Source organism: Chlamydotis macqueenii, chromosome Z (assembly GCF_036417535.1).
Source record: "Chlamydotis macqueenii isolate bChlMac1 chromosome Z, bChlMac1.mat, whole genome shotgun sequence".
NCBI classification, from domain to species: Eukaryota; Metazoa; Chordata; class Aves; order Otidiformes; family Otididae; genus Chlamydotis; species Chlamydotis macqueenii.
In genome coordinates, this window is record NC_141593.1 from 15,287,845 (window position 1) to 15,297,467 (window position 9,623).

Here is a 9,623-nt window from a genome sequence, read left to right on the forward strand (position 1 = left end):
AAAAATTCCTCCAAATACCATTGCAGCTCTGACCATCAATTCAGCAGAAAGTTAAGTGGAAGTTAATGGAAGGGAGTGGATTATCTGAGATGTGTGTAAGGTGCCTCCTGTCCCAATCCCACTCACAACTTCCTCTCCCAGTCTGGTCAGTCTGAATGTTTCAAACAGTTCAGACAATACAGAAATGTCATGGAAATATAGGAAAAAAAAACATCTCCCGAGAATACTGCAAGTGGTCGAGTTAAAAAATAATGAAAGAAGAAAACTTGTAAGAATAATAAATAGTAAGCTTCATCTTGCCACCAGAATCTCAAAGATTAAAATGCAGTAACTGTAGCCTTTCTTGCAGTGCCAGTATGACAATTTTTGCTTATTTTGAGTTTCATAAACAAATGCTATAGTAGATCATAATTTAGCACAGTTGAATTCCTTTATTAAAGCCAGGTTCACAGGTTTCGCAGTTTCCAACAGGCTGTTATTTCTGTTCACGCTCAGGGCTGTGGGGACCCCCTACCCTGTGAAAAAGTCTTTCCCACAGTAGCAGAGAGCAGACAAGCCCAGGGTTTACACTGACAGATGCAGAGGCCCTCAGGCTGGCTTGTGCTCCTCGTGCCACGGGCTGAGTCAAATTTCCAGATTTTGTCAACAAATTATCTCGTATTTCTGCTACGGTTCTCGGTTTGTACGAAATCCTTCGTCCTTAGTAGGGGTTCTCTATAGAAAAGGGTTCAATCTGTGGTGGTTTTTTTTTTTTTGAGATAATTTATCACCGTCATTTAGATTTGAGCAGTTGGTCTTTCAAACCAGCCAGGCAAGTGAGGGGGGCTAATTATCTCCCGAAAATGAGCAGGTAGAAAATCAGTTCCAAAATGCTGTATTCTCGAAGGAGAGCGGGAGAAGGCTACTTGTCTGTGCAACACAACCGCTCCGACTGAGATGTGGGCCTCCCTCGTAAGTATGGACTCGGACTGGGCAGAAAAGGGAAAGCCACCGGCCCAGCGCCCTCGCCAACCACCAACACGCCCAGAGCCGGCCGTGAGAACGGCCTCCGCCCCGACCCGGCCTCCCGCTGTGCATGCCGGGAGTTGTAGTTCCCGTCTCCGCAGAGGCTGCTGGGCGCCTAAAACGCATGCGCAGAAGCTGCACCACGCCACCGCCAGAGCGGGACCATCCAAAGCGGGCCTCCCGAAAGGCCCCGCCCCTTCCTGTCCCGGCAGCGCGCTCTCTCTCGAAGAAGCTTTCCGATTGGAAGGTTAACTTGTTCACGTGGCTCCCAGCGGCCAATCAAACCTTCCAGTTGCCGAACGCTGCCCTTCCGCTGTCTCTCGGCTGTGCGAAATGGCGGCGTCCAGCGGGCGGCGGCTGCTGTGGCACGGCCGGTGCTGGTTCTCGCAGACGGAGTCCGCTGTCCCCGCACAGCCTCCCGACTCGCTCTACCCGCCCGTAGTGGCTTCCATCACGGCGAAGAGCAAAGCGGCCAGGCGGCGGCGCCTGGAGTATTTCAACCAGCGGGTGCACACGGCGGCCTCGATCGAGGAGAAGCTGCGGCTCTACGGGCGGCTGCAGCGGCCTAAGTACATGCTTTACCCGCAGACCTTCGCCCTCAACGCCGACCGCTGGTACCAGAGCTTCACGAAGACCGTCTTCGTACCGGGGCTGCCCCTGAGAGCGGCGTCGGCAGCCGGGAAAGCTCCGGGAGCCGTGGCGCCGGAGGCCGCAAAAACCCCGGGGGGCGCGGCGGGAGTGGCAACCGAGGCCGCCAAAGCCACAGAGCCGAGAATGGCGGCACCAGGCGCAGGGAAAACCCCGGCAAGAGCGGCGCCGTACCTGGATATGGGCGAGTTGCGATCCCTCGCCTGCGACGCCCTCCTGCAGGAGAGTTTCTACCAGAATAAGAAGCAGCCGATCCTCTTCCGCCGTCAGGATCACACGCCCGGCCCGTTCCTTACGCAGCTCGTTTCCACCCTCACCGCTTTCCTGTGCAGTCGCAACCCACTGCTGACTGCCTCCTCCCTTGGTGCGGAGTGGGACTGGGAGGGAGTGGGTCGTGGGAGCCCTTGGGTGGTGGGGCCAGTCTGTGAACCTGGCAGGAGTGTTGCTGGTGTAGCCAAGTTGTTCAGACCATCACTAGTAGTTCATCTTATCTCCATCGTCCCACATGGTGCGAGGGAATTTTGATATTTCTGTTTTACTTCAGCTACAGAACAAGAATCGTTAGGATTTTAAATGCAAAGGGATGATCTCTATTTCTTGCTATCCCTCTGTTCTGTTCCAGATCTAAAACCTGAAGTTAACTATTACTGGCATCATGGTGAGGAAGTTGTTGTTCATGGACATCGAAAGGGTCGAGTTGATCCTGTGCGGTTTCAGATAGATGATAAACCACACCTCCAGATCCGTGTACCAAAGCAACTTCCACAGGTGTGGATGTGTTCAACAGCAAGTTGAAATATGCATTTTCACTTATGTTTCTGACAGCCACTGAAACTATTTGATAGGTAGTATGTGAAAGATCTGCTTAATCAGGCATGTAGCACATTTGTGTATTTTTCAAGTCTTAATGCCCTTACCGCTTTGTTGGGGTAACTGCTTTATAGATATTGAGACAGTTTTATAAACTTCAAGTTGGTCATCTTTGTGCCTTAGGTAAAATGTATGTTGTTACACTTAATTAAATTGAGTTTTTCACTCATTTTATGCTTGTAAGGGGAGGCAAATGTAAGAAATGTGATGTGGATCATTTTCTCCTCAGTGCAGGAGAATAAGTGAGAGAAATGGGGAAGAAAAGAATGGAGTAAGAAAGAGCAAGTACTATCTGAATGTGAGCTCTCTTACCCGCTAGTACTGCTAAACAGTTATTTGCTTGAATGGTCAGTTTTCTAGAAGCTGATTGAATATTCTGATGTTTTTCTTGTAGGCTTATACAGTGGTAATTGTGTAGCCTGTGAGGGTCTCTGTTGTCCAGTTTTCACCACAAATGGAAAACTTTGCTCCACTTTCTGTAAAATGCTGAACACTTCTTGCTAGCTTAATTCTACAGTTTGCTTAGGTTAGTACTGTCAGATGTTACAGAGCTTGGTGTTTAGGAAAAACAAAACACTGAATGCCTATAAGTCACTCTGCTGGTTCAAGTTAGTTTATTGACTGCTGCTAGAAATGTTTTTGCTCATCTTCTACAAAGGCAGATTCTGGTTCTGAAGATAGTAGCAATTGGCAGATTTGTTAGCAGAGTTTCACACAATATTTTTTGTGTATTGCAGAAAATTTAGACATCAATGTAAGATGCATGTACTCATCACAAGTTTAGAAGTTCTCTTGCAAAAAATGAATTTCAGTTAAAGTTATATCTATTCAGTATGTAAGCAAGACTTGGACCTTCTGCTGTCTGACCAAGAAGTGGTATATTATGTGAGACTTGATGTGAGAAATGTGACTTATGGTTTTTCTTTTTTCTACTTCCTTCAAGATTGTACCTCTGGAGTCAGATCTTGGAGACGTTCCCGTTGTTAATCACAAACCATCCAAACTGCCGTTGTTCAAAAAGCAGTACGAAAACAAGGTATTTATAGGTAAGAGTTCCTAGTCATGAAATGTTAATTACTATTTTTGCATAAAAACTGAAACTACCAAAAAAACCCAACCCCAAACCAAGCATTGCTGCCCCGACCTTTCTCCTCCCATCAACATTTTTATAGCATATAAATCTCTACTGAGATTCTACGTCGGTTAGACAATGGGGAGTATCATCCTCATGTGCATATGGTACTCTGTGTCCAGATTTGCTTAAGGGAGTTGGGTTGAATAGAAAATTGGTAGAAAACTGGATTTGAATTTTGATGTATCTCCTCAGAGACATTTTAGTACATGAACTCTTGCCTTTTGGAGTTGGGCAACTCCTCCAGTCTTACTCAGGAATTGAGGAATCTCAGCATTTATGCAGATCTACAGTAGACGTTCTAACTTCCTGTTTGGAGTGTGATAGTAAAGATGAGTTTTTATGCATACTAAGAAGTGTTCTCTCACTGACTCTTTTTTTTTTTTTTTTTTTTTTTTTCATTTTTGGGGACACAGGATCAAAGGTAGCAGATCCATGCTGTTATGGACACACCCAGTTTCATCTTATTCCTGATAAACTAAAATCTGAGAGATTTGTAAGAGCACATCTTGAGGATCAGATCGAAGTTCTTTATCGAGCTAATGGTATTGCGAGTCTCTTTGCCTGGACAGCAGCACAAGCAATGTATCAAGGTGATTAATGCTTCCTAGTGATGAATGTAGAATTCTCTAACCTTTCCTCCACAGCACCTTTTCCTCATGCTTTTTCTTCTGAAGACCATCCTTCAAGTAGGTCTTAAAAATTTAATTGGACCAATGAATGAAGCAGACCTTATACAAGGGAGTTAGTTACGACTTTGTCTTTGAGTATGGTGACTTGAATCGAATTGATTACGCAGATAATTGTTTTTTCATATATAACACTAAGCCTGTGCAAACCCTTCAATACTGCATTCACTTGCTCCCTCCACATTTCTTATGCGGAAAGGTGGTAGATACTAAGCAGTTTGTTTGTTTGTTTATTTCTGAAAGAACTGTGTTGCTTAGCCCTTTGTTTCAGAAATGTCAGTTCTATGAAACTACAGTCAGTGAAAGAAAAATGTTAGCAGCCTTACTTTAGGATTTTATGCTGGTTTGTCTAAAAATTCTGAAAGACCTGAATGGATAGACGAGATCAGCCTTTTGCTTATTCATGTAAATACAAGTGTTACGTACTGTTACTGGAGGATTTTCACTTGTGAAACAACACATGGAAGAAAATCATTTGACTATGATGTATATTACTGCCTCCTCATTAATTTTTTTTTTGTCTAATGGTATGTTAGAAAGCCTGACTTTTTTGCGGACATAAAACATTGAAGTCATGTAAGTCTTGCCTTCAAAGCTCAGTATGGTTGGAAATGCATTATGAGTTACAAGGACAACATGGTTCAAATCTGTGAAGTTTGTTCTTTAGCAGTTTCTAATGGTGTTCATTGCATGTAATACCAAACACCTGTGTGTGCAGGGGTTGTTTGAAGCATTAATACCTGTTGACATAGTGTTCTTGTTGTCTGTCTGATTGCTACAGTCAGTTACGCTCCTGTGTACGTATGCACGTTTCTGTCATGAACTGAATGTTCACTGCTGTGTAAGCAGCGTGGAATAGTTGAAAGACTTTTCCCCTCAGATCCCTTGTACAACTTTGATGCATTAATAACTTAGTAATTTTGAAAAGTCACATGGCTGATCAGTGTGGTGTTTTTATCAGACAGTAATAGGGAACTATGTACAAAATGCAAATATGCCACTATGTCCCTGATCTTGGAAATACTCTTAATTTTTGGTTGCATTTTAGTTAGTCTATATGAAGAATGCTTGTGTTGCTAAAGCAGACAGGGCTTTTTCCCGTACTAAGTTGCTGCTGCAATTCCTAGTATTTTTCTGTATCACAGGATTGGGATTTAGATGTGTGTGCCGACAGGAATTTAAAGTCCTCTATAACTAGTGTTGTTTCTTTGTTTTGTAGGATTCTGGAGTGAAGCAGATGTGACCCGTCCTTTTGTATCGCAGGCAGTAGTGACTGATGGAAGATACTTTGCTTTCTTTTGTTACCAGCTGAATACTTTAGCACTAACTGTAGAAACTATTCAAAATAATCCTCGGAAGAATATCTGTTGGGGTACAGACAGTAAGCCATTGTATGATGTTGTGGAAGATGGTAGTGTGAAAGGCTTTAATGATGAAGTTCTCCTTCATTTGGTTCGTTTTCTGTTAAACAGACCAAAAGAGTTGTAAATCATTAAACAATAAAGTGTTCCTGTTGATGTGCCTGAACTTCATTGTAACTCCATGAAGTATGAGCTAAAATGTCTTGTTCTTAGTCAAGTATTTGTCTAGCAAATGCTATATACATATTTTATGGTGTTTGGGCTTTATTTCTTAGTTTTAAATGTATGATACTGTACACTGAAAAATAAATGTCTAGAATACCTTAGTGTCTTGTATATTTACTATTAGAAGTGTGTTGCACTAATTCCAAGTCATGTGAATACGTTCTTTTAGCACATCCATAGCTCGTTGAGCTGTCATAGCAAAGTATGAATTCATATGACTGTCTCATTATGTCACTAGGTAACTGCTGTCTTGATATTCAGGACTAGTGAAAAATTTCTAATTTTGTGCCTGAAAAGAAATTTGTTGTCTTAAATGCTTACTCACTCTAAAGAGAAAGTGAGCTCAGGATGAAAACTGTTTCTTAAAAGTGAATGGTTAGCAACCTAGTGACATAGCAAGGTAAATTTTTAGACATTCATCGAGCAGTAGTATAAACATGATGAAACTTAGTTCCAAAGATTCCGTCATGAACATGCATGCACATTTTCCTGTCACCTCAGGAACCGCAGAGAGAACTCTCAAATGCGTTTGGAGTCTACAGTTTTGCCTTTAGCTTGGGACCTTGATTTCAGCTGAAGACATCTTGATGTTTTCATTGCTGATATTTGGATACCTTATGGCTATTTTTAGTAGACCACAGCTGAGCTCAAACCATGGCTCTGATTAATGAATTAATCTGATTAATATGATACGAGATGTAAGGACTGTTTAGGAATATTTACTTACCAACAAAGTATATCTGTTTTTGAGGTAATTAAAGATGCCTAGAATTTTACATAGTTCCATACACTGTGACTGACATTTTTGGAATTTCCAGGGTTGTTCTTAAGAGTCAAGTAGCTTGTTTTTAAAGAGAAAGTACCGAACCATACATGACTGTTCTTGAAGTATTTGCCTGCACATTCTTCAGCCTGAGCAGTTGAGTATCCTCTTTCCTGTTGTAAACTGACTTAAGAGTATTTTTCTAATTAAAGATGAGGTAGTTTTAGTCTTATTTGATTGGTTCTTCGCTATGTTGGAATGAGCTCTAGTTGCCACCTTCTCCACCAGCAGAGGATAATCTAGAGAAGTAAGATGGGCATGAGCACCAATTTCTTTTGAACAGAAGGGAAGAGTCCTTAAGTGCTCTTTTTGTCTTAACAATGCTTGAGTGTTACTAGTTCTGATCACTGATAATCCTTGGATTAAGCGAATGTTCCATGTAGGACCAGAAGATAAACTGTTGGGTAGGCATGTGGAGTATAGAGAATGACCTGTGACAGCTTAACAGAGAGTAATTGATACTTGTTTCCTGGTGTGGTAAAGGGATGATGCAAAATGAATGGGAGAATATTTAAAAAAACAGTTCAGTATTCTGACCCTGGAGACGATCTATGTAGTTGATGCAATGTGGTATTGCCTTTACCTTGAAACTATGAGTTCCATGCAAGTAGTGGCTGTGGAAAGCTGACGTATAAAGTCAAAAGAGGCTCCTGCTCCCAGGGTAAAAAAAACACTAATTTTCTGTGATTCTGCCTTTTGTCTATCCTAAGGCTTCAGCTGTAGTAGAGCAAGTTCAAAGAACAACCTTTTTTTCTTGGTGCAGCTTTACTAATGAGTGAAATACTACCGTGGACGTGTAACCTGATAGCAGAACCCAGTGTTGGAGTGAGTTAGGAAGACTTAGTGTGAGCTGGCTCCTCTGTAATTGCAAAGTACCAACTTCAGCTTTCTGCAGCGGTCTCAAAACACAAGGGGGTACCCTGGAAGAACTGCGGGTGGCACTGTTTTACCTTCTACTGAGAAAAAAGCATAATGGGCGTTCTGCTTTTTTTTTTTTTTGTCACTGACTAGCAAAGTTGAAGCATCATAATGTATGTAGTTTTCTACGGCAATCTTTCATCTTGTACTCATCTGTTCAGGGTGTTCAGTGCTACCTTACAAGGATAAAGTAAAAAGAAAGTTGGTTTTTTTTTTCTTTAAAGATTGTATAGCTACTATATTTTTAAAAGTAGGAAGTTTATAAGCTGCAGCATTCCTATTCTTGAGCTTTCCTCAGCAGAAACCTCCCATGATTCTACTCCTTTGAGTCCTGTAGGATTGTTATTTAGCATTCTATTTTACTGAGTTTGCTGTTTAAAAGAAAGAAAGGCAACTCAAAGAACACAGGATGGAAGTCTCCAAGTTTGGATCCTTTTTCCTGTATTAATTTCTGCTTAGGCCTTTTGGGCCATATCACAAGGGAATATAAGGTGAAATCTAAAAATAAGATTTGGGTTTACATAATGAGGCAAGTATTTTCTCTAGTACTGAACTATATTGTTTAAAACTTGTATCACCTTCAAGTGGATAACTGATCTATGGAATTATTACTGCACTGTTGTTTCAGATTATGAGACTGCAAGTAGTGACTTGGAATGGAACTGCCTAAGCAACCTTTCCCAAATTTAAAGTGGAAAGGAGAAGAACAGAAGATTCTGAAACTTTGTTTTATCTATACAGGGTCACGTTGCACCAGGTTATTGGGGTAGATCTGTTTCCTTTCAGCCAGGAGAAATAGCTTCAACATTTATAGTGTATGGTTGGTCTCTCCTGATATCTCTTCTGTACTCAATTTTTTTTGTCATTGGAGAAGACATGCTACTCCTTTTATCTCAGAAGCAGATGAAGATTTCCTTGTTCTAAAGCTCCACTGGGGGGGCTTTTCCTGAGGCAAGAGCAACTCTTGGAGTTGACTGCTGGTGAAAGAGTCTATTGACAACTTGGCCTACTGGCTCTGTATTTACCATGCATACTGGCAGTATATCTGATGGAAGCAATGAAAGTGTCTCTCTGGTGCATGCTATGCTGAAATGAACCATCCTCAACCAGTAGTATAAGCAAAGTGCACCTACAGAGTAGGAGACCTCTGAAGTTTGCATTGAGTTAGCACAAAGTCTAGTCTGCTACAAAAGAATAACATCCTGTGGATCATAACTGAGTCTAATAAACACAGCCCCAAGAAAGCTTGCAGAAGAGATTACACAAGAAGTGCTTTTTCATGGAGGAATAACTTATCAAGTGAGTAGAAGTGTCAAAGTAAATGAACTTATCAAGTGGATGGGAGCATCAAAGTAATTGGAACATCAATAAGCTGGCAATTAAGACCATGAAGTAAGTTAGCAATCACAAAACTTGAGATAGCATCAAAACCAGACTGGTTGCAAACAGTATGTGACTCTCCATAAATTATATTCTAGTAGTATACTAGAACCCCACTGAGACAAGACCTTCAAGAAATACAAGTTGAGGATCCTAAAATAATGATTTAGAAATGTACATAACAGCTAATATGAAGTCCTCTGTGTCTGGGACTAGGGAACAGCAGATGTGAGACAAGGGGTCTTTTTTCACATTCTCTGTCATCCAACAGACTGTCATTCCCACCAAAAAAAACCAATAAAGCCAGTCACCATGAAGCAAAACATAACAAATCCCTGTCAAAGAAAGGGTAGGTAATTGCTAAAGGAGGAGTGTTCTTGGATTCCATTACTGAAACTTACTTTGGTATTCCTGGATAATACTGAGTAGTGGGAGAGTGGAATCCCACAATGGTTGGAGATTGGTAGGGGAAAACAGGTAACAGCTTCCACTCTTTTGCTGTTGTGAAAGGATGGTAAGTGCAAGTAACACTGTATTTGAAAATCTAATACAGACTGAGGTTATATCAAGAG

The 9,623-nt window shown here is 41.6% G+C and overlaps 1 protein-coding gene across 1 annotated transcript; it reads left to right on the forward strand.

The window, feature by feature from the left end:
* The first annotated feature begins 1,335 nt into the window (after positions 1–1,335).
* On the forward strand, positions 1,336–6,031 carry MRPS30 (mitochondrial ribosomal protein S30). Its single transcript, XM_010123970.2, has 5 exons — positions 1,336–2,017; positions 2,276–2,421; positions 3,467–3,569; positions 4,072–4,248; positions 5,564–6,031. The coding sequence occupies exons 1-5, from the start codon at positions 1,339–1,341 to the stop codon at positions 5,830–5,832; spliced, it is 1,374 nt and encodes a 457-aa protein (XP_010122272.2). The 5' UTR covers positions 1,336–1,338; the 3' UTR covers positions 5,833–6,031.
* Positions 6,032–9,623: the final 3,592 nt, after the last annotated feature.

Bases quoted from the DNA above. Each gene is read 5' to 3' on its own strand.
- MRPS30 (XM_010123970.2), top strand. From the start codon at position 1,339: ATGGCGGCGTCCAGCGGGCGGCGGCTGCTGTGGCACGGCCGGTGCTGG. The intron at 2,018-2,275 runs GTGCGGAGTGGG...GTTCTGTTCCAG, and splicing joins GCTGACTGCCTCCTCCCTTG to ATCTAAAACCTGAAGTTAAC. The intron at 4,249-5,563 runs GTGATTAATGCT...TTTGTTTTGTAG, and splicing joins AGCACAAGCAATGTATCAAG to GATTCTGGAGTGAAGCAGAT.